This window comes from Halichoerus grypus, chromosome 3 (assembly GCF_964656455.1).
Source record: "Halichoerus grypus chromosome 3, mHalGry1.hap1.1, whole genome shotgun sequence".
Taxonomy (NCBI): domain Eukaryota; kingdom Metazoa; phylum Chordata; class Mammalia; order Carnivora; family Phocidae; genus Halichoerus; species Halichoerus grypus.
The window spans coordinates 72,683,710-72,709,325 of record NC_135714.1 but is presented as its reverse complement, the minus strand read 5'-3'; the positions used below and the strand labels follow the sequence as shown (position 1 = coordinate 72,709,325).

The 25,616-nt window shown below is 35.4% G+C and overlaps 1 protein-coding gene across 5 annotated transcripts in view; it reads right to left on the bottom strand.

Moving 5' to 3' along the window:
- Window positions 1-17,324, bottom strand: part of MMRN1 (multimerin 1) — a 75,928-nt gene extending 58,604 nt beyond the window's left edge. The window contains exons 1-2 of one of the 5 annotated variants that reach the window (XM_036101316.2): window positions 17,216-17,324; window positions 2,584-3,406 (exon numbers count right to left, since the gene is read on the bottom strand). In XM_036101316.2, coding sequence (XP_035957209.2) covers window positions 2,584-3,158 — 575 coding nt within the window. In that variant the 5' untranslated portion in view covers window positions 3,159-3,406; window positions 17,216-17,324. The other 4 variants (XM_078068964.1, XM_036101317.2, XM_078068965.1 and 1 more) reach the window with 4 other exon arrangements.
- Between the last annotated feature and the right edge of the window lie 8,292 nt (window positions 17,325-25,616).

Below are 25,616 nucleotides of genomic sequence, written 5' to 3'. Positions count from 1 at the left end.
GATTGACTTATTTCGCTCAGCATAATACCCTCCGAGATTTACTTTTAAGTGACATTAGTTAAATTACTTAATCTCTCTGAAAGAAATAATAACAGAATCTTCTTCATGAAGTTATGGTAGTGATCAAATGATTGAAGGAAAAAAATATATATATATTCACTCAGAACAATACAGTGCTAGGAACAGATGTTATAAAGTGTTTGCTATTGTTATTACTTGCTAATCAAATGAAAAGATGAAAGACTTTATCAAGGCTTCTTTGCATCAGCATTGCATCCATAAGGCACAGAACTGTTTTCTCTAGCACCATTATCAATTGCATGGCATAATGAGTAAGAAGTCTTGGGCTTGATGGAAAGGATCACCAAAAGGAAACCTCAGGCTTCCCAGGACGTCAAGCTATAGAATCTCTAAGTACAGTCGGTACTTTTCTCTAGAAGTAATTTAAAATTATTTTCATTGGAAAATCCATGGGACAATGTTCTGTTTGGCAGTTTACACTTTTAATATCTTGTTTCCTCCTAACACATATTGAGTTTTTAGAAATCTGACAGATATGTCACTGCTTACTTTTTATAAGATATATCCCTGCAGGCAGAATCATTCTTCTTTTAAAAATTCTATGTATCCTTAGAAACTAGAACAGTGTTAGGCACATAATAAAACAATTAGCATTTATTTAAAAACTAGTATTTTTCAAATGATCAATTACTAGTTCTAATTATGAAACAATGTTATATAAAATTTAAGTGACATTTTAATGTGAATTTTCCCCTTCTTGTTTTGATTATATTTCATATTCTATTGATAAATCTCTTAATGACAGCACCTTTAAAAAGTTCATAATCATTTTCAAAGAGTTCTATTAAATGATTTAAAAAATAAAATTATAGAGTCTAATAAAATATGACTAATAGAAATGATTATGTAAGTGATATGGCATTTGCTATGATTATTTAATAGAGTGCATTCTGTTGTCCCTCAACATGAAAAAGTTTAATGTATATGTTAAAATGTCTGTTATGGGCAAAGTTTACCCAACCTGAGTTGAACATTTTGTAATCTGTAGCATTTGTTTTACAGTAAATTGGGATTGTTCTAAATTCCACCAAGTAAATAAGTGTTTAGTTAAAATCAGATTTACTTACATATTTTTTAAAGTTCTATAATCTCTGAAATACAGTGAAATAATGGATTTAAATAATAAAGAATACATAAATATGAATCTATTGGTTTATATTCTTCCCAGTGTCTCCTCATCTTTACGTCAACATCAGCTTTGACACAATGCCCATCACAGAGCAGGTGTAAGCTACTATCAGTAACTTAAACTATGTTATATAGTTAGTAAGATGTTTAACTCAGAACTAAGATCTCAAGGCATTATTTGATGTCTTGAAACTATTTTATTGTAAGTAAAAAGCATTTGAAAGTTTAGTTTTATAACACTAAACTACTAGTATTCCAAACAGATCACTCTGAACATTAAATAAAAACATTGACCTGCATTTTTCACAGCTATTTTGTTTGTTTGTTTGTTTGTTTTAGTATTTTTTTTTGGTCCTTTTGAAAGTCTTCATTAACGATATATTTTTTTAAAGATTTTATTTATTTATTTGACAGCAAGAGAAGGAACACAAGCAGGGGGCGTGGGAGAGGGAGAAGCAGGCTTCCCGTGGAGCAGGCAGCCCGATGCGGGGCTCGATCCCAGGACCCTGGGATCATGACCTGAGCCGAAGGCAGACGCTTAATGACTGAGCCACGCAGGCGCCCCTTCATTAACAATACTTTTAAAAGTTTTATTTTTTAACTTCAACAATTCACATAGGATTTGCTCGAATTTTAAATCAAAATGAATTTGAAAAATTGGCTTTTCTATTCATCACATTCATGATAATGGCATAACTCAATATAACAGTACTAGTAAAATATGTTTCTTAGCACCTGTTCTGTGCAAAGCATGCATCTAAATATATTTGATTAATACGAATCTTGCAGGATCACCCTGTAAAGTTAGTATTTTTATCTGTACCCCCTATACCATATCTGTATTTTACATAAGAAAAAACTCAGTCTCAGGGAGCTCAATGAACTTACTCAAAGTCACCAAGCTAGACAGTACTGGAGCCAGGATTCCACGCCAGCTCTGCTTGGTTTGATCTTGATAACTATACCTTCCATAGCACCAGGCTCTGTCAATTTTTAAATCTGTTCATGTCCCAACTGTATTGTCATTTTTTCTTTCATGTTGTGGGTGTCCTTCCGAGCCCCACCGACATACCCTTGAGTTGAATAAACAACTAACAGTCACTGTGGTGTTACACTGCTTATTAGTGACTATCTCAAGTAAAGGCCCCTTTTTAAGTGAATTTGATTGGTTCAATTAAAACAAAATTGCTGCATTTTTTGGTTCATCTTTTCTCCATTAGATAAAGTAATGCTTAATTACCTTATCTAACTGCAATGTGATCCAATTTCATCAGGAACATGAAAACATTTTCTGAGAGTGAGAAACTGTTAGCTTGCAATCTTATAGACTTTATAGTTAGGGAGAGAAAAAAAAATAAAAGAATTGTTTCTTACTTTCCTCTAGTTGTTTCAAAACTTGATTTTTGATAGTTGGTTTTCTGGCTTCCACTGCTGTCACCTCTGCTGAGGTATGTTTCCCGTGGGGACCGATTTCCCAGGCCGCCTGCAATTGAGTTGGGAGAGATCGCTTGTTGATTCGACTTTGTGGCAAAGCTCTGAAGAAATTTCATTGTAGAGTTGGAAAGGACCACTGACTCTGCTCTTGGGCTGAACTTGAGGCTAGGTTTGGTTGGGAGGGCAAGAGGCTGTAACTTCAGCACCCCTTCTATCTTCCCTGGGGGTGTGAGAGTTTGGTTTTTCACACCCTCAGGAGGTGTGCCTGTCTCTGAGGGAGGCAGTGTTGATTTTAGAAGACTCTCTTCAGAGGTTCTTGCCTCAGGAATTGTGGGTATCTCAGCTGATGTGATCTGAGGGGTTGGCAGCATTTTATTTAGAGGAACCGTAGCAGAGGCCGTGTTCTCCTGGGAGCTTGCATCCTCAGGGGTAGTCCAAGTATGCGTGGTGTTGATAAGCCCAAAGCCCCCATTCCATAAACTAGAAAGCAGGATAAATAGCCTTGCTCTCTTCATTTCAGTAGTTTGAAGCAAGAAAGCTCATGCGAAATTGGGAGATACAGTCCTTCTGGTCTTTTCAACAGCTACTTCCACACTGAATCCACTAAGACAGAGCTTTGCCAATTTGAGATGTGTAGAGGAAATAGGTTTCTGTGTTTTGTAGTGGACTCAGGAAGTTTGATTTCCTGTTTCTGTAGGTTTTGTGTGATCTGTGACCTCTGGTGGGATGGATCTATGGAGGTGGTGAAGGCTGTCTGACGAAGCTAAGGGTAAATGGGAAAACACAGGCAATTATTACCAGGAAAACCCATGAGAAAAACATGAAGTAACTTTGCTTTCCTATGTCCACTCATATTTCATTGGTTGTTGATTTTGAAGAGAAATTTCACATTGATGGTAGGGAGTATGGAATTTTGTTTGGATGAGCTGAATCAAGGAGTTTAGCATTTTGTTCTACTACACAGGGAAACTGAGAAAAAAAATATGACATTTCTTGTCCACTGTGTCCCATCCAGAGAATCACATTTTGTTCAAATGCTTATATGCATGCACATACAACAAACAAAAACTCATTGACAGTCTCTAACATTTTACACATCACAGGCTGAATTATGGAAAAAAAATATATATATACCTCTATTTTTATAAATACACTCAGCCAAGGCATTACTTGAAGTTAATCTCAATGATGATAAGTAATAGCAAAAAAGTATAAATTTTTGAATTATACAGGTATATATGGAACTTACTTTAAATTTTGCTCTCAGAACTTTTACCAGAACCAGTTTATGGAATGAATAATCAGAATTTTGGATAATAATGGATGAAGAAAAAAAATGAAGTCACGTGAAAATAAATTAAAATGGAATCATATATAATGCTTTTGTACTTTTACTGTGGTGCAAAATGATATTAGCTGCAGATAATGGAGAACTAAATTGATTAAAGACTTTTCTATGGTTGTTTTCCTAGTAGAGATGCTTTATGGGATTTATGATTTCACTACTACAGCAAATCTCTGATTTTTAGGCTTCAATTAAGTTCTCTCATCTGTAAAAAAAATTCCATAGCAGACTCTTTGGACATATAAATAACACGTTATAACAGTTCATCCATTCATTCATTCTTTCAGTAATTACCCAAACCCTCAGTTAGCTTCAGCTAGGTACTCTGTTAGGTGCTGAGATTATAAAGCAAGAATATTCTTGCTCTCTAATTGCTAATGGTCTATTATGTTATCTGAAGACCAGATCTATGTGTAATTAATCTTTCTGCCAATTTTTGTGCCAGGCATTAGGCTCTTGCTGAATATTCAGTCATAGAATTTTTTTCTTTCAGAATTGGATAACCAGAAACCTCATGCCTGTTGGGTTACATATTACTGTCAATATATACTCCTGTCCCTAATCCTGTATACAGAGCACCAGGATTTGAGACAAGGCCTAATTTTTCTCTGAACTACTAACTACTTGGTCATAATACTTTTTTCTCCCCTTAATTTTTACCATTTATTTCTACAAGTATATTGTTGACAAATTAGAGATATATAATATGAGCTTATTTAAACTAAGACACATGTTAATCAGTAGCAACCCTAATTAACTTTAATATGAAGTACAAAGCATCTGTTTCTTGGATATACCGCAGAACAATCCCACAAAGCTTGCATTAGTAAAAGAGCAAGTAGGTCCAGCACAGACAATCCAGGCAGCAATTCATCACTAAAAAGGGCAATGAAACTGCATAATTTTCACAACACAAACATGGATTTTTCACTACTAAGAAAAAGACATTACAGCATCTCTATCTGTAAAAGACACAGCCAGCCTTGGCTTAGAGCAAATTAGTAATTCAGAAAAACCCAAGTAAAAATTTTCTATTTAGGGTACAATTTTAAATCCATTTTCTGAGATTTAATAAAAGTAGATGAATAGACTATCCTGAAAGCTTAAGAAACAACCAGCATGATGGCACACGTAGATTTTTTTTTTCTTCCATGGTTTGTAAAATACATCTTGATTCTGTTCAGGACAAATGAACTTTAGTGGTAAAGGGTCACTCATTGGATCTATAACTGGTAACAAATAGCTCTCAAATGGTAATAAAAACTGAACTAAGCTAAGCAATTCATTTTGCTCTTGTAAGGTATTGACCAATAACGACTTTTGGTTACCCTCTTCCTAGCTTACAAATGACCTTGTGATCAAAAGGCTAAAGGTTCTGTATCTCATTATCAATCCACCAAGCCATCTTTCCATGTAACTCCCCAGAGAATCCCCAGCTCATTTGGAGGTTCTAGATGTATGGATCATCCCATAATTGGAGACATAAAATATCTGTACTCCAGAAACTGTCAGAGGTCTAACCTCAAATTCTGCTTTCTCAGACTCATTAATACTTATAGAATAACAATTAAGAAAAATAATATTCCTGGGATTACTGTCTAAAGATACTCAATCCATTCTTCTAACTGCTTTAAATACTATCTGTGGATTAAACCATACCATCAGAGTTTCATATACATGTATCCCATCATTTTGCTATACCCCACATTGCCCACTAGATTGTTTATAGTATGTTTTACCTTATTGCCATTTATTCATTTTGATTAATTTTATAAGAAAGGAACTATGAAACTCATTATATTCTGTGCTATCAGGAGGTTTTTTGGTCATTTTTCATTGTATCATAAATATAGGATTGAATACATATTGCAAATTGAGTTCTCTCTAGGTAATGAGATAATGGGTTCATTCTATTTTTCTTTTTTCCCTTATAATATGCATGAATCAATTTTCTAATCACTAGAAAAAATGTTTATTAAGTTGAAATAAAAATATAAATGAGTTAAAAGAGAATCTTAGATTGAGGATTTCATTGTTTGCAGATGGTGCTATGTATTATTTAATGCAATTTTTATGGCTATAAGAGTATAATCCTTTGTAGAATGTTGGGGTGTAGAGTAACTTCTACTAGATTAATAGGATTTCTTAGCAGCTTCCTTCCTTCCTTTTCACATGAGAAATTCTTACTTTTAAAAATAGTTTAAAATGCTTATTTATTTTTTTATTTTAAATATTTTATTTATTTATTTTGAGAGAGACAGCATGAGCAGAAGGGAGGGGCAGAGGGTAAGGGAGAAGCAGACTCCCTGCTGAGCAGGGAGCCCAATGCAGGACTCGATCCCAGGACCCTGAGATCATGACCTGAGCCCAAGGCAGATGCTTAACTGACTGAGCCACCCAGGCACCCTAAAACATTTAAAATAATATTTCATTATAACCCTCCTCTATAAATTGTCACTGTCAAAAAATAATCACAGAAAACAAAGTTCTAAGCCTTTTTCAATTTTATGTTGCTTGAAAATATTGAAAATCTTTCGAATATACATATATAGACAAAGGGAGTTGTAAGCATACAGTCAAAGGGCTGGGGGAGGGAAAGATACCGATTTAAGCAAGATTTTCATGAGCCATAAAATGTGCTAGATAAGGTAAATTTGGCATATTATTTAATTCTCCCAGTCATGCTGGTAAGTATTCTACTCTGATTTTGCTGATAAAAAATTAAGCTTAAAGAAGTTAAATAATGTCCTAGAGTAACATACTCGTAATTGACAGAATAGATATTTATGTCCTATTCTGATTCTTTCCATCATCTAATAATATATCCCATAAAAGAAGTAGTAAACTTCTAAATTTACAGAAATTTGAGGAAAATAATTGTCAAGTTGTCTTAAATTCATTTTCTCAATGGTTCTTAATTTCTTTATTTTTTGTTTTTCTCTTACAGCTAAAACATATATTGAGATACACTAATAATTTAATGACTTCAATTAGTTTGAGTTTGTGGAATTAGAGGGGAAAATTTGTGTTTTTATAAGTTTGCTTTTAGTCTAAACTTTTCTGTTTTCTTTTTTTTTTCCTTTTTGGTTGGGTGCCTTTTTCAATTTCTGTGCAGTATTGCAAGGGATGACATTGCCTTATTTTTGACAGCACAGTAATACGCTTCTGTCACTTGCTAGAATGGAACCTCCAGGACAGCAGAAGACTGCTGCCTTCCCAGCATCTGAAACAGTGCTCAGTTTGCATTCTGTAAATATTTGTTAAATAAATGAATGAATGGATTAAACTGTGAATGTACTTCAGTTACAGCACCTGTCAGAGGGCTAAAAAGGGGATCTATTTTTCCAACTCATAGCCCCACACACACAAAAAAACAAAAAAACAATCTAAATAAACACAATATACTTACTTTATGAATACAACTTCAAAAGTCTCCTAGAATACCTCTTCAACCAGATTGCCTCTTGTCAATCTTTCCTAAATAAAATTTAGAAAGCCCATTTTTTCTGTCTCACCTGTTTTTAAAATGTGTTTTAAATAGGTTATTTTGAAACCATCCCAGGCACATGAGAATCAAAGCAAAGACTAAGAACTGTGTAATAAAGGATAATGAAGCAGTAGTAATGCCAGAAAAAAATCTAAAGTATGCAAATTAAAATTAAGAACAAAATTTAGGTCTTTGTGAGTTGGTAGGAAAGGTAATATGGAAGGATAATCAATTATATCATTCTAAATATTAAGTGAGAGAAGCAAGAAGCATATTAGTTTGTCAGGAGAGAAAACACAACATAGTCTTAATATTAAATTTTTAACTTTATAATTAAGAACATAAAGAACACATTGATAATACAAGACCAAATATCCCTCATAAGCAAAAGTCTATATTGATAGTTTGCAACATTATCTTAGTGCTTAATTTATATTTCCCATTTAAGTAGAACAGTACACTTCAAATGAAATTAAGACTGATTTCTTTTGGAAATTTTTAGAAATAACAATATTTCAGTTCCCAGCTTATGTCTGGCTGCTGAGTGACTTCTCCTGAAAATTGGAATAGATACAATTTTTCCTTATTCCTCCTGCTAAGTACATCTGAAAATCCTGGGCAGAATATATCAAAAAAACATAAGAGGACTCTGAAAGGTAGAGAAAAAAAAGGCAGACTGGCTAAGAGGACCCAAGAAACAACACAGCATTGAGTTCTCTGGATTTTCTTTTTGTCTCATATCCCAGTGCTGGAGAATTTAGCAAACTAGGAACACCAATGGCACAAACAATAAAAGTTCCCAGAAAGGCCAAAAGGACTAAAAAATGGCCAGCTCAGAAAGACAGGCATCTAGTCAGACAATCGCTGCACTACCCCCACCAAAGCTACAGAAAACATGTGACCCCATCCCCACCCATGCCAGCAAAGGCTGAATGGAGGGCCTTAGACTTCTACCTTTGGAAAGTTGCAGCAAGGTGTCAGCCCCCATCCCTCTGCTGGCTGTCAGGAAAAGGCCAATAGAGAAGCCAGAAATTTCATCATCAAGGTTGCTCCACTGAGTCACTGCTCTAACCCTCCAAAGGCTGGGTAAAAGGCAAGAGAACTGGAAAATAAAAATAACTTTGAAGCATGCCAGGTCTTCACTGAGTACACTCCAATGGTCCCCAAAAGGCTGAAGAGAAAGCAAAAGTTCAGAGAGATAGCTTCATGGTGTAGAAATTCACAGGTGGATCTGGAAAAATAAGAGAACTCACCAGAGATCTTCTAAAAAATGCTTTCTTACTGTAAAGTAGGAGGTCTCCCCGCCATGTTCTAATCACTTCCTCTTCACCCCACTGATGAGGAGGTCCCACCCTAGGGTTATGGGGATGGCTGAACACGTGATACCTGACACTGGCTGGGTGAGACTGGCAGCAGCTCATACATATACTCACACTGGGGAGGACAGCATCACATACCACAGAGGGCCACGCAGAGGCAGCGCTCAGGAACAGAATGAACAGCTAGGAGGGGCTATGAAGAAGGTTTTATAATAAGGAGAGTGTGGGCTGTCTCCTGGCTCCCATAGGAGGATGCACTTGGCTTGTTTAAATAATTCTACAGACTGACAGGGAGTTGAAACCCACTACTTAGAGACAAGCAGGAAGTGTGCCTGGTCCCTTTGATAAGGAGGATTGTTTGACCAGGGGCCCTTATCCACCAGGGCAAAGTGGGGAAGGCAACTTGTGGTTAGGCCATCTAAGGCCTTCTGGGCTTCACATGTCAAGGCAGCACATGATATGGCACCTTAATTTTAGACCTTATACCACACAAAGTTCAGAGAACCTTTTTTTTTCTGTGTGGTAAAGGGTTAAGAACTCTCTGGAGTTTTGTCTGTGCTCAGAAAGCTTATTTGGAAAGAAAATCCTGATCATGCTGTCAAAATATTTAAAAACTGTGTTGAGTTAAAAACCAATAAAAGATGAAACAGATTTAGTTTAGATTAGACCTTGCTCAACTACAAATTGGTGTGACTCAGCCCCCACACCAGAGGCCTGACAGGACTAAGGGTATGCCCTTATCTGAGGCAAAGTTTATTTACTCCAGTTCTTTTACACATAATCCTTCTCAAAAATTGTGACACAAAGAAATAAGAAAATGTGACCCATAGTTAGGAAAGAAAACATCAAAAGAAAAAGATTCAGGAAAGACTGAGATATTAGATGTATTAGAAAGACAGTTTAACATAACTATGACAGAAGGTGGTAGAAAATACAGGCAACATGTCTGACCACAAAGAGAATTTCAGCAGAGACAAAAACTGTTAAAAAAAATTAAATGGAAATGCTAGATATAAAAAATATGGTATCAGCAATAAAGAACTCATTTGATAAACTTAAGAGCACAGTGGAAATGTCAAAGAGAGCAATCAGCTAATTTAAAGACAGGTCAAAAAAAGAAACTACCCAAACTGAAAGACAAAAAAGATAAATGTGTAGACAAAAGGAACGGTGTCTGAGGTCTGTGGATGCTTTCATACAGTATGACATACATCTAATTGGAGTATATAAAGATGAAAATAAAGGAGAAAAGAGAAATTAGGACAAAAGATAAATTTTGAAAGATAAATATTTTTCAATATTTTTCCAAAATCAACTCAAATACTCAAGAAGTTCAGAAAACCCCAAGAAGGAAATTATGCCTGGGCACATTGCAGGTAAAATCCTGAAACGCTAAAAGTAAAAAGAAAATATTGAAAGCACTTGATAATTAAAAACAAAATTGTATTACATAAAGGGTAAAACAATTATGGCTGACTTTTCATTAAATATAGTTAATGCAAGATGAAGCCAAAAGACATCTTTAAAGTATTCAAAGGAAAAATGAACCTGTTAATTTAGAATTATATATCTAGTAAAAATATTCTTCAAAGTAAAGGGGAAATAAAGACATCTTCATTAAGCAAAACCTGAAAGAATTTGTCTCCAGAAAACCTGAATACCAATATATTGACAATTTAAATGAAATGGATATACTCATAAAAAAACTTAATAAAAGTGATAGAAAAAGATATAAAAGCAAAAATCTAAAAAGCCCCATTCATAATAAAAACTTTCCAACAAAGAAAACTCCAGACCCAAATGGCTTCCCCAGCAAATTCTGTCAAAAATTTAAGGAAGAAATATCACAGGTCTTCATGAAGTTTTATCAAAAATAGAAGAGGAAATAATATATCTCAGCTCAATTTATGAGGCCAGAAAAGCACGAATACTAAATATTACAATACCAAATATTTTAAGAAAAATAAAACCATAGACCAATATCCTTCATAGACATGAAAACAAAATACTGTAAAAGGCTAATATATCATGACCACATGGGGATTATTCCAAGAATTCAAGGTTGGTTTACATTTAGAAATCAAGCAATGTAATTCACCATATTAGCAAAAGAAATTAATTTTTAAAAAGTATGTGTATATGTCTAAATAAGTACAGCAAAAGCATTGAACAGAATTAAATACTGGTTTATATTAAAATATCTCTGCACATTAGAAATACAAAAGTATCAACAAAGCATGTGCTGATAACATCTTTATTAATCATGAAACTTTAAATGCTTTTCCCCCAATATAAAAAAACAAGCAAAAATGTTTGCTCCTACAACTTCTGCTCACTGTTGTGTTGGAAGTCTTGGCCATCGCAACAAGGTAAACAAAAGAAACAAGAAGCAGAGTGACTGGAAAGGAAAAAGCGAAATGCTCTTATTTATATAGAGATGGTATAACTATGCACAAAGAAACTCCATGTAGGGGTGCCTGGGTGGCTCAGTCGGTTAAGCGTCTGCCTTTGGCTCAGGCCATGATCCCAGGGTCCTGGGATCGAACCCCATGTCGGGCTCCTTGTTCAGCAGGGGGCCTGCTTCTCTCTCTCCCTCTCTCTCTGTCAAATAAGTAAATTAAAATCTTAAAAAAAAAAAAAAGAAACTCCATGTAATCTTCAAAAAAAAAAAAAGAACCCCACTAATCAGTGAATTTAGGCAAGTTCACAATATAATGGGTGCAAAATAGTCAAGCAATTTTTAAAAAGAACCAAATTGAATTGCTCACACTATCTGATTTTAAGTTTTAATCTACAGTAGTCAGAATAGTATAATATTGGTTCCAAATAATGTAAAAGTAAGAGTTTTCTCCAAAAATAGAACACTTGAAGAAAAGTGTTGGCCCAGAAATCAATCCACACTGATTTTGGGCAAAAGCATGGTCAATTCAATTATAACAATAATAAAAAATCTTATTAGCAAAAGATACTGGAGCAAATAAATACGTAAATTTTAAAAATGAAATTTCACCTCTAATACACTCTAAACTTAAAATTAATTTAAGATTAATTAAACTGAACCATAACCTTCAAATAGCAAACATAAAATAGCCTCATGATCTTAAAAAAAGATTTCTTTGATGGGACACAGAAAGCATGCACCATAAACAAGGTGATACACTGAACCTCTTCAAAATTAAAAGCTTCAGTTATTTAAAGGACACAATGAAGAAAATGAATAGCAAGCCCTACACTGGATAAAAATGATAGGAATTTAGATATTTGAACAAATTACCCATCCAGAATATAAAATGAGTTCCTACAAATCAACTATAAAAAGACAAATAATCCAATTAATAACTTGACAAAAGCCCTTTGAACAGACACATAACAAAGAAGATATACAAATGGCCAACATACACATGAAAAGGTGCTCGACATACTCAGTTATCAGAGCAAAGTAAAGCAAATAAAACTACAATTAGATACCATTTCTCAGACATTAGAACTAAAAGTGAAACAACAACAACAGCAACAACAGCAACAACAACAACAACACTAAGTCCTGGAGGGGACATAAGGCAATCAGAACTCTCACATATTTCCAGTAGAAACGTAAAATGGTACCACCACTTCGGAGAACTATGTGGCAATTATGAAGTTGCAAGTGATGTGGGAAATAAAGGCAAAAGAAATGTAGCTTCAGTTAAAATCTTCTTACAACTTGCAGCCCACTGACAGATACCTGAAACATGCAGAGCATGACCTTCCTCAAGGAATTCGTGGCTCCCTTAGTGCCTTAATGTTTAAAAGTACTTCATCTTGACAGCAGCTGGCCCCTCAAGGTCCTGAAAGCCGTGCTTCCAGATTCCTTGGAGACTTGTGCTATCCCTCACCCCCACTAATTAAAAAGTATACAGTCAGCCACTCCTCACAATCCCAGTGCTCTTTCTGCCCACAGGTCCTATCCCATGAATAAGGAAGGGGTTAAGGTCCAGGCAGGAGAGGTAGGAGGCCCTTGACTCCCCGACTGGGCCCCTGAAACTATTCCTGGCAGGTGGAGACGCCGAGACAGAGCAGGATAAGATATAGGGGAACAAACCGAGATGGCACAAGAGTCTCAAGGCCACAAGCTTCCTGGTCAGTTCTCAATAAAAGATTGCCACTAAAAGCCCTCTGTGGCAACCCATTCGGACCCCTCTCCCTCTAGAGAGCTTTTTTCTTTCCTTTCTGTTCTCACCTTTGGTTAATAGACTTTCACTTCACTTCACCCTGTTGTGTCTGCGGGATTCATTCTTCGACTCCATGAGACAAGCACCCTGCAATCTTGCAACAAAAGTACATGAACTTCACTCTTGACAGAGGAATTTTACACTGACATATTTACACAGGAAAAGTAAAAGCATGTCCACAAAAAGACTTGTTCAAGAGGATTTAGAAAAATCTTGTTCATAGTAGTAGCCCCAAACTGGGCTCAACCCAAATGTCCATTAGGAGAAGAAGATATAAATGAAGAGTGAAATGTCCATACAATGAAATACAATTCTACAATTAAAAAAAGAACAAAATGCTGATATATGCAATAACATGAATGAATCTCAAAATCAATGTGTTGAGTGAGAGATCTGAAACAGAGAGGAGTACCTATGCTATAGTTCTAAGTATATGAAGTCCAAGAACAGGAAATACTAAGTTATGGTAGAAATCAGGAAGTAGCTTCCTCTGGGAGTAGGAGGATTTATTAGCAACGGACATGAAAGATCTTTCTGGGATGATGGAAACATTTTACATTTTGCTTTGGGTTGTGGGTACTGAGTATATCCCATTGTCAAAATCAGTAAACTGAACACTTACGAACTGAGCATTTTGTTGTATGTAATTTATGCATTGATTTTTTTATATGCATTAATTTTTTAAGTGTAAGAAAAAGAACTTAATAAGCTTGAAATCTAAAATGTTTGTCCCTTTCTAGCAGTGAGTTGATCTTTCTTAAATCAAGTGTACAATCTTTCCTTTTTGAAATAGAACAAATATAATTCTTACATTCATCTGTGGAGCAGAGATGGTCTCTAGGACAGAAAGTTAACTTAAGTCAGCTTGATATTTACCAAAAATTTCATATGCCTGGAACATGAAACAGAGGATAAGAATACAGTGGGACACTAAGAAAACTTCACTGTTAGAATCAGGACTAACATTTAGGTTTTCTAAAACCAAGTCAGTAGTCTTTCTATACTTAACTCTTTCTTCATAATACATTCTCTTAAAACCACCTAAACCCAATTAAATTTAGAGCATAGACTTGTTCTACTTTTATTAATGGGGGAAAATGTTAAAGTACTGTTTCAACAATAGATATATTTACACACTCATACATATATATGTGTATATATACACATACATAAGTAATTACATATATCCATATATATATATATTTACTGTTAAGCCAAAATATTGGTAAAAATGGTTAAATATCAAGAAAATGGATTTATTAAAAAACAGCAACAATGAAAACCTAATACTAAGTAGCTGAAGAGCAATCCAACAATTATTACTATTATTTTTTTTTTTACCATGGCAAAACCCACTTACTGTAGAAAAATGAAAAGCCAATAATATTTCCCCCATCTTGTAGAATTAAATTAAAGAAGAATGCTCAGGGGCGCCTGGGTGGCTCAGATGGTTAAGCGTCTGCCTTCGGCTCAGGTCATGACCTCAGGGTCCTGGGATCAAGTTCCACATTGGGCTCCTTGCTTAGCAAGGAGCCTGCTTCTCCCTCTGCCTGCCACTTCCCCTGCTTGTACTCTCCCTCTCTCTCTCTCACAAATAAATAAATAAAATCTTTTTAAAAAATAAATAAATAAATAAAAAAGAAGAATGCTCATTCTACTGAAATGTCATTGTAACATATAGATGTCATCAAAATATGAAAGTAATCTTTCTTCAAGGGTTACTTTTCTTAAGCAGCAGGAAATATATTGGGGTGTTCATATAACACCCCAATTTAAATAAATGTAGCTTAAATTTAGAGCTAGATCAGCTGCTGACAAACTCTCATTAGTAATAAATTTAGGAAATGGCCAGGTGTCGTAAACAAATGTTATAATCAGAACAAAAATAGCTCACAAAACACTCCACTTTCATCTGAAGTATTCTTAGTAACTTTGATGCATAACTTATTATACCCAATTCCTTCATTAGTTGTATCATTATTGTTCAGTTCTCACAGCTAAATCATAAATTGAAAGGTAGCCCTGTGGAAATGGATTCAATGTATAATTTGCAACAATACATCAATAGATTGAAGAAGGTGTACAATACTTAACTGGGTAGGAATATGAATCAAAGCTAGATACACCATTACTAAAGTTGTAGTAACAGCACTGATTAGAATGACATCTTACATTTGCCCTGGGCAACTCTGACAAACACTAAACCGCCTTTCATTAATATTCTTTTCTCAGGCCTTCTTTTAAAAAAAGAAGGAGGGGGGGAAAGGCATACAATTTATTCATATATTATTGTTCACACAAAATGAGAACACTTGCTTTTATAGTTAGAAGAACTCATTTTTACAAAACAAGTACACCCAACATTAATTCTCAAATCTTAGAAATTTTGTATGTCATGATTTGGAACCACATTGCCTTGGAGTCCTTTAATACCTTACAATAAGCAGTTCCTAAATTTAAGAAATATGTTATAAATGTGTTTGCTTCAAATTTACAAATGAAATTTTAGTTTTGAAGTATGTATTTGCTAGATCAGAATTTATATTTAATTTAAATTTAACTAGATACTAGCAACACACCAATAAAATTAAGAAATTACTTCCATCGGTAGGTATAGTTTATTGTTTATCTTACTGTATGCAAATCTGTGTATCACTGGCTGAATTAAAGAAACAGAAAAGGAAATTAGCTGCTCAAAACATTCCTATGAATAAAGGCAAAGAAATTCTCCAAATTTTCATTGAAAAAGCCAACAAATAACCTTCCCTTAATTTTATCAGTGCTTCTGCCTCCAAATCCCAAGAGATTATGATCTCTCTCCCGAATACATCTAGCCTAGAAAACACAAAGTTTCTCTCATATTTTCATGGACCACTTTCTTCTGAATCCTTTAACTATTCTTTTGAGAACCATAGGCAGGGTAGCATAGAAAGGGGGCAGCATGTCCAATGGCTACAAGTTTGAACCTGAGATCTTTGTCCTCATGCCATTCTGCCATGTACTGCTCATATGGTACCTCCTCTGTATTCTTCCTCCAATGATTCCATGGCTCAGGGCCTATGGGACTGTTTTATACAATGTAAAGTCATATATTGGTAAAAGTTGGAATATTATTATCTCGAGAAACCAGAGTTATACTTTCCTATGCTTAATTTCCATTATATTTCCTCTCCTCTTGCCAAGGCAAGAGTCTGGACCCACCTATCCTTGCATGTCTTTAATCCTTATTCTTACTCTACACACTAGAAAGCCTCCTGTGCGGCTCCCCTGTCTAGAAACTCTCAATGGACAGATCTTAAGCCAACAGAAGGACAGATTAACACTGATTTGACTTTCCCTGACAATTGTAATGACTGTTAGCTCATTATGCACTGATTCCGTGCTAAGCATTGCATTGAGTGGCACATAAACTATATTAATCCTGTTCAATTTCTCTAACAACCTGTGACGTTGTGACTCATGATCCCCATTTTACCAGGAAATCGAGTAACTGGGCAAGGTATGGTCACTGAAAGATGACAGAACTGCCATTTGAATCCAGATCCTTTAAAGCTACAGCTTCAACTAAACCCTCTCCCCCAGGTTAACCGGATCTCACGTATTAATTTAGATTCTTAATTTTTGTTAACAATAGAAGTCAGCTTCTGTTACATTAGGAAACTAGTAGAAACAGCCAACACAAAGCTTGGTTTCAAAAGAAAGCGTCCGTATTTGCAAATGCACGGATTGTCTTCCCCTTGGCTTCTATACCCGGAGCAATCAGAGTATCTATAAAGTTAAAGCAGCAACATACTAGGTCCAAAAAAGTAACAGTTTCACAAAACAAAGTCTGCTGATTTAATAGATGATTTAGTCTATCAACTAAAAGAATAGCTTAACAACTGACTACACCATGAGCAATAATAACATTACAAGTTTCCAATATAATGCTCTTCTTCAGGCTATTTTCATAAATATCGTTAAATTCTGCCAGAAGATTTTCCCCACACACATTCCTACTGGATTATGATGTGTGACACATTTTAAAGGAAAGTAAATGCTTTAAAATTCTTTTTCATTGTATGTTACACAAAGTGCTAACACTATTAATACTCAAAATGGACCTGTAATCTCATTAGAAGCAACAATAGCAAACTTTTCTATGTTTACATTTTTTTTCTTGGAAGCAGAATGTTAATTTAAAAAAAAAAAAGTCATGGATCGCTCTTACCTTAATATCCTTTGCACATGATGTATAGTAGATGCTAACATGTGGAAACTTCTGTGGGCCTCTCTTTAGGCTGTCTCCAAATATTCACTTATTTACAGAAGCAGAGAACAGGAGCTTAAGAGGGGCAGAGGGAAAAAGCACCCTTACAATGGCCCTGCCATTATTCTCTCTGAATGCCTAGCAACCGAAGCCCAGAGACCAAGAAACTAAGATGCCTGAGGGCACTGACCCCAGCCCGCCTCTTGTCCTTTCAGTGTTGCATTTGATCCTAGATTCTTACTAAAAACTGTTACCCAAGCTGAAGGTTTAGTCACCACCGTAATTAACATGTTCCAAATAATGCAAGGCTAAGACTTTTCTCAAAATTCTTGATGGCAATATATTTTGTTAATTAGTAATATTTAAGCCTGTATGAAAGCAGGCATAATCTGTAAATCATAGTTATTAAGATTTAGACTTTTAATTCTATCCCATTTAGAAACAAGAAAAACAGTAATGGAAACTAGGGTAAACTGCTCTAGCGTTTTGATTCACACCATTATTGCAGCCCTGGGCTGCATTCCTGAGAGCATTTCATAGTCAGCCACACCTCACTGATAAATCTATTCTAATTCTTTGCTAGAGCCTTCTATAGTTTCTTGCACAGCTCCTGTAAGTGGGTGGAAAATGAGTTCTTGGAAGTGTGCATCTCAGACAGAATTTTTCTAGAACATAGATTTCAGTCAGCTGAATCCTTTCACTCAGCTTCTGCCTGTTTTAGCATTGGTCACCTTTCTTTTGTTGAGTAAACAAATCTTCTGCAAGCCAGTGGGAGGACCTCTGCTTTGTTGTCTTTTAAATACTTCAGGACTTGTCTCGCATAGGATAGGTGATCAATAAATACATGGTGCCTGCCTCTGTAGCTAAAAGTAGTGGAAGCTTTGACATACGTTTGAATTCTTCCTCACATATAATTTGCTCCCTTAGAGATTTTTCACTCGCGTCAGCCGAGACTCCCCAACTAAGCACATTGCTCATTGTTGAAAAACAGTCTCCAGAATTTAGGGCATTCAGATGTGTCTGTGTGAAACATTTTTGAAAGTTTAGATGCATATGGGTGGAAATGTAATTGTAACTAAATTTCAGTGAGTTTTTAGTGTCTGCTTTTGAGGCATGTATTCCATTAGTTACCTAGCTTTCAGGAAGTAGGTAGAACTTCTCTCTCACATGAAGTAATTCAAAATTCTATCATAGAATTCTATAAAAATACAATGTCATGAAGAACATTGCATCCAGCTCTCCTCTGTGCTCCACTAGCCTGTCCTATTTAGAGTCCGGGTAGAAAACTCCTGAATTACCTTATAAATATATTATCACATCACAAATAGAATGAATTAAATCATGAGTCATAAGTAAATAAAAATAAAAAAATAAAAATAATGTCTGACTTAAGCATTACATTGTAAAATAAAAGATTATGCTTGGATGGATGGATGTAATTTCACATAAAATTGAAAAAGAGGCAAAGGCATTTAAAACAACAATTGTTCATTACAAGAAAAATATAAAATTCTTTTCATAGAAATATATAAACAGAAGTGTGTGAATTCAAGAAAAATATTGTGAGCATGATGCACAGTATTGGGCATGACAAAATTGAGTTTCTACTGTTCAAATTATTCTAGTAAAGTTAGTATCTTACTCAAATTTTTAAAAAACATGAAAACAATATTTTTATGTAATTTAGTATACAGCATATTATATGTAATGTCCTTGTAGTGTTATGTATATACTATATTGTATCTATGCATAATATATACATGAATACATGCATAAGCTATATGTATAGCATATAGAATATATAAATAATTGTGTGTGTGTGCATATATATACACATAATGAGAGAGAGAGAGAGAGTGTGTGTGTGTGTGTGTGTGTATCCCAAATAACTCTAATACAAGGTAAAGGAATAAGCCTTTCATTTTATATATATATGAGTGCAGAGCCTGACAGGTGACAAGGCCAGGATAGATCCCAGGTGGCAAGACAGTGACCTAAGCCTAAATCAGACACTTAACTGAATTAGCCACCCAGGCACCCCCAGGAATAAGCATTTTAAAGAGCCAAAAGAAAATAAAGAGACATGGGAGTCATTCAGAGATTACTTTTCTTCCATATTCATTTTCATAAATTTATGTGCATGTGTGTGTATGTATGGAGAGAGACAGAGAATCTCCTTGTGGAAAAGTAACTTCATGAGTCAAAATTTTTCTCTTTTTATCTCATCACTGTATCTCTAAAATAATTGTTGAAAGCAATTTTCAAAAGTAATGTCAAGTTAGGGCACCTGGGTGGCTCAGTGGGTTAAACGTCTGCCTTCTGCTCGGGTCATGATCTCGGGGTCCTGGGATCAAGCCCTGCGTTGGGCTCCCTGCTCAGTGGGGAGTCTGCTTCTCCCTCTCCCTAGGTTCCTACCCCCCCCCCCCCCGCTCTCTCTCTCTTTCTCTCGCAAATAAATAAATAAATAATCTAAAAAAAAAAAGGTAATGTCAAGTTTACTGAAGCCTTCTCAATCCCTGAATATCATTTTGTCTACTGCATCCAGGGGTAATTTATGTAAATGCTAATCAGCTTATGTGTGTTCTTGTGTCTGTTAAATTCTTGTCTTTCCCATTGTGCCTAAAATACAACCCAGATTCTCAGACACTAATGATTTTACTTCAATCTCACCTGACAGCACTCTCTTCTTTGCTTACTATGTCCCAGTCATGCTGATGTTCCTTCAGGTCTCAAATCTGTCACTTTGTCACTGAACATTTGGGGGCCCTTTGCCTAGAAATCAATCTGTCTTGGGGCGCCTGGGTGGCTCAGTTGTTAAGCGTCTGCCTTTGGCTCAGGTCATGACCCCAGGGTCCTGGGATCGAGCCTTGCATCACATCGGGCTCCCTGCTCTACGGGAAGCCTGCTTCTCCCTCTCCCACTCCCCCTGCTTGTGTTCCCTCTCTCGCTGTGTCTCTCTCTGTCAAATGAATAAATAAAATCTTTTTTTTTAAAAAAAAAGACATCAGTCTGTCTTCCTGTCTTCCCAAGGTTGTTTTCTTCTCATTATTAATTCTCAACTTATATCGTTCCTTCTCCCCTCCAAGTATCTCCTTCAAACATGTATTTCACAATTAGTTGTTCATTTCCTTCCTACCACATATCACAATTAGCTGTTATTTCATTTATTTATTTGTTTTCAATCATTCTCCCCCAAATGAGCCACTAAATTCCATGATGGCAAAGGCACATGTTAATCACATTCATTTATCTCATTGCCTAACATGGTATCTAACTAACATACAGTAGGTTTTTAATAAGAATTGGAATTGAGTGGAAGAAAAATAACTTCTGCATACGCATAGCTCTTTATTTGTATTTCTCTTTAAAAATTTAATCCTTGGGCGCCTGGGTGGCTCAGTCGTTAAGCGTCTGCCTTCAGCTCAGGTCATGGTCCCAGGGTCCTGGGATCGAGCCCCGTATCAGGCTCCCTTCTCGGCAGGAAGCCTGCTTCTCCCTCTCCCACTCCCCCTGCTTGTGTTCCTTCTCTCGCTGTCTCTCTGTCAGATAAATAAATAAAATCTTTAAAAAAAAAAAAAAATTAATCCTTTCTACTCGTGTTAGAGCTATTTGGAATGTAACTGGAACATAAAGTCCTCAAGTGTCCAGGGCAAGACGTGCTCTTTATTTCCTTTTTTTATCGTCCATAGCACAGATCTGCAGTCTGCTGTGGAAGATGCTGTGATATGCTCCCAAGGTTCCTCTTCAGGAATAAAGAATTCATCCCCCCCGACCACTGGAAGACAGCTGCAACTGTCAGCTTTCTCTGGGAATTATCTCAGCTGAAAAGAACTATCTTGCTCAGTGCCATACCTCCTTCCAGCACTAGCCCGCAACAAGTGACCGAAGTTGAAAATGAAGACTCAGCTCCCTCACCCTGACTAGGGATAATTCTGAATGGGATTGACCTAAGTCTTTACTGGGACTAAAGAACAGCTCAACTTGTCCCTCAGCCCACAACTTCTCCCTCAACCTTCTGAAAGTTTTGATCTCAGGAACACTCTCTAATAAACTTCCTTGGAAGTAATCTCCATCTTATAATCTGTTTCCCAGAGACGTTGAACTGTAACATCTGCAAGTATTTATTTCCCCCTTTTCCATAGTAATAGGACCCCTTATTTTTAGCTGAAAGAAGGCCACATGTCCTAGCATTCCCTGCAGTCAATTGTGGCCATGTAACTAAATTGAGGGGGTTATAAGCAGAAATTGTGTGTCCACTTGCCAGAAAATATTCTTAAAATATTGTATTTGCATCTCTCTTTGCTCCTTCCTCCTTACTGATGGACTATCTGGAGTTCTGGCAATCACCTTGAATCATGAGAATAAGTTGGAAACAAAATCCATGTGGGGCAAAGCTTTAGCATGGAAGAGCCTGGGTCCTAGACAGTGTGATATATCACTCTGATGCTGGACTGACCATGTCCAGACTTCCTGAATAGAGAGAAAAGTAAACTTCTATCCAGTTTAAGCCACAGTTAATGGGGATTTCCAGTGATTGACATCCAACCTACATGCTAACTAACAGAGTAAGTGACACAGAGCTTCAAATGTTGCTTTGGAAGAGGAATCAATAAATGAATAAATACTTACAGGAAAGTTACCATTTTCAGGCAAATTTTCACTGTGAATATGATAAAGAGGTAATGGGAGAACAGAAGGCGGCAAAGATATCTTAACAATGCGACTACTCTATGAATAGCAGCTTAACAATTTATATTCGAAGGCAGAAACAAAAAAAAAGCAATAGAAAATTTTATGCTTTGATTTAAATGACCTTGAATAAGACTATTAAAAAATGTATTCTCTTCCCAGTTCCCTAATTTCCCTCTTTGCTTGAATCTCTACCATAAACATGATTTTATACCTTATAAGATATATTTGGTAAGGCTTAAAAAAAAAACCAGGGTATTTTATACAATCCTCTAAGAGCAATACTATTAAAATGATTCAACTTCGAAAAGAATAAATCATGTTAAAAAAGTTGACGTTTCTCTCTGCACTTGGTGAAAAACAATAGATTCCTAAGAAGCTAGTGTGCTAGTGAAATAGAACTCAAATACAACTTTTCATCTGACAATAGAAGAAAAAGAAAATTTTTTTACTACAGCATGGTTTAATTTATATTAGAAATTTCATTATGATAAAATATGTCGTTATACAAGGGGAGAAAAAATAGTCCTGGGTGTTGACTCTGTAGCTGGAACTCGTCAAATCTGAGTTCAAATCCTGACTGTAGCATCTATTTGCTGTATGATCTTGGTGAGCTTCTTCAAGGACCTATATCTCAATTCTCTTCTCTCTTAAATGGGATGTACATAATAATGCTTTCTTTACATATCAACCCTATAATAAGTTGACTTGGCTTTTTCAGTTTTTCTTAATTCTTGAGATCATACTACTTATTTAAAAAAATAATGAGGTTGGCGTAACCCATCTTTTCAACTTTGAATCCCCAAACTCCAATGAAAACACACATAATATTTTACATTTAAAGCATATCTGTGAAGGTGGAAAATTAATTCCAGTTGTGGGAAGTTGATGTTACCATACTCGATGTCAGTCAGAGATCAATCTACATTATGAAAAGTTTACATGTGTGACTTGAATACATTAGAATTTTTAAATCCCCTCTCCTTCAAGCTTGGAGGACATGGGAAAGTTTACCATCAGTCAGCATATGATTTTTGGAAAAGGAGAGGAGGGTTAAAGTTGTCTCCTTTGTTCAGTTCAGTTTCAATAATGTACACTGGAAGATGACACAAAATCATATTTTTCTGGTATTTGATAAATGGGGTCATCAGCATCAACCCATTTTCTACATTCTCTACACCAAGCAGTTTGCTACTGAAGAATATTTAATAAAGGAAGGCCAAACTCAACACATACATGAGGCAAAAGAGAGATGCTATCATTGATTTTGAACTAAAAAGGGAGAGAAACTTTTAATTTTTATGAAAATGCATGCGTAAGCTTGAGAGAAATATATGAAGGGAAAATTGAAGGCTTTGTAAAAATCCTGCTAAGTGTTCCTATGACCTAAATCAAATGCTGCTTTGTAAATGCATTACAATAATGTTGGAACTAAGACCTAACATTCCTAATTGTAATATGTGAAATAAATGGTTATTTGAAAGGACACTGGGCCTCCACTTATCCCTGCTGGGACCATTTTCATCTTCTATGCTGTTATCACCTGGGCTGCTTTTCCTATTTTCTTTTCTGAAGTGATTTCACATAAAGTTTAAATGTATCTAAGCTATATGTATGTAAGCTAAGCCCTCTATGATTAAAAAATAATAATAAAACAACAGATCTATGATTTAGGTGATAGTATAACGAATTAGTTGTATTAGTAATAACAATAAAAATAATACTAATGCATTAATTTTGGGCATCTTCATTTAAAGTCCCATACAGTATAAAATTTAAGATGCTTGTAATTATAATTGACTGCTTAATTCTCTAATTTAGTATTCAAGAAAATGAACATATTTTAATAATAAGATGATTCCAGGCGTGGGTGCCTGGGTGGCTCAGTCAGTTAAGCATCTGCCTTCGGCTCAGGTCATGATTCCAGGGTTCTGGGATCAAGCCCCGCATCGGGTTCCTTTCTCAGTGAGAGCCTTCTTCTCCCTTTTTCTGCCACTCACCCTGCTTATACTCTCTATTTGTCAAATAAATAAATAAAATCTTAAAAAAAAAAGATGATTCAACGCGAGACTACATGGACAGTAAAATTGTCATTACTCTTTAGGAAGTGCCATTGAGTTTAGGTATTGGTGCAAACAAATGGCATATATCTCAGAAATGTTCCACACCGTAAGATTCCATTTGGGTCAAAAGTTATGTTTTAAAATAACCTCTTTGGAAAGTTAAATCTTTTATTTTTTCATACTTTATGATGAATTTTTTAGATAAGATCTCTGTGGCAATCAAGAAATGACAAATATTTTCATGTGAAAAGGATGAATGATGAAGGCATTTTGGAGAATATACCAGACAGGATGGAGCACTTTAACATGTAGGCCTGTGGGAGACAGAGAGGACGAAATGGAAGTGGGCCCCCAGGTATGTAAAATATTGGCATTTGAATCAATTTTATTTTATCTATAAATATAACCTATAAATATAAAATATATCCATAAATATAATATATGAGTATACATTAGATATTACATATAATATAATAATATATTAGTTATGAAATAAAACAATATCTATAAATATTAATATATACATTTCTGTAACAAAATTCTATGGCTATGAAATTGATAGCTTAAAAGATATATCTAAATTCTGAAACGAAATCAACAAAGCTAAAAGGCAACCTACAGAATGGGAGAAGATATTTGCAAATGACATATCCAATTAAGAGTTAGTATCCAAAATAGAGAACTTATCAAACTCAACACCAAAAAACCCAAATAATCCAATTAAAAAATGGGCAGGAGGCATGAACGGATATTTCACCAAAGAAGACATCCAGAGGGCCAACAGACACATGAAAAGATGCTCAAAGTCACTTATCATCAGGGAAATGCAAATCAAAACTGCAATGAGATAACCCCTCACACCTGTCAAAATAGCTAAAATCAACAATGCAAGCAAGGATGTGGAGAAAAAGGTATATTCTTGTACACTCTTGGTGGGCATGCAAATTAGTGCAGCCACTGTGGAAAACAGTATGGAGTTTCCTCAAAAAGTTAAAAATAGAACTTCCCCATCATCCAGCAATCACACTATTGGGTATTTACCCAAAGAATACAAAAACATTAATTCAAAGGGATGCATGCACCCCTATATTTATAGCAGCATTATTTACAATAGGCTAGACATGGAAGCAGCCCAAGTTTTCCATCAATTGATGAATGAATAAGGAAAAAGTGGAATACATATACACAGTGAGATATTATTCATCCATACAAAAGAATGAAATCTTGCCATTTGCAATGACATGGATGGAGCTAGAGAGTATAATGCTAAATGAAATAAGTCAGTTAAGAGAAAGACAAATACCATATGATTTCATTCATATGCAGAATTTAAGAAACTAAACAAATAAGCAAAGGGGAAGAAAGAGAGAGAGAGAGACAAATAAAAAAATAGACTCTTAACTATAGAGAACAAACTGACGGTTACCAGAGTGGGGGAGTGGGGATGGGTGAAATAAGTGATGGGGATAAGGAGTGCACTTGTGATGAGCACCAGGTGAATATATGGAATTATTGAATCACTATAAAAAAAAAAGGAGGGATAAAAAAAATCTGAAACTAGAATCTTTATCCTATTTTTAAAGTGTGATTGAATATGTTTAATAAATGTG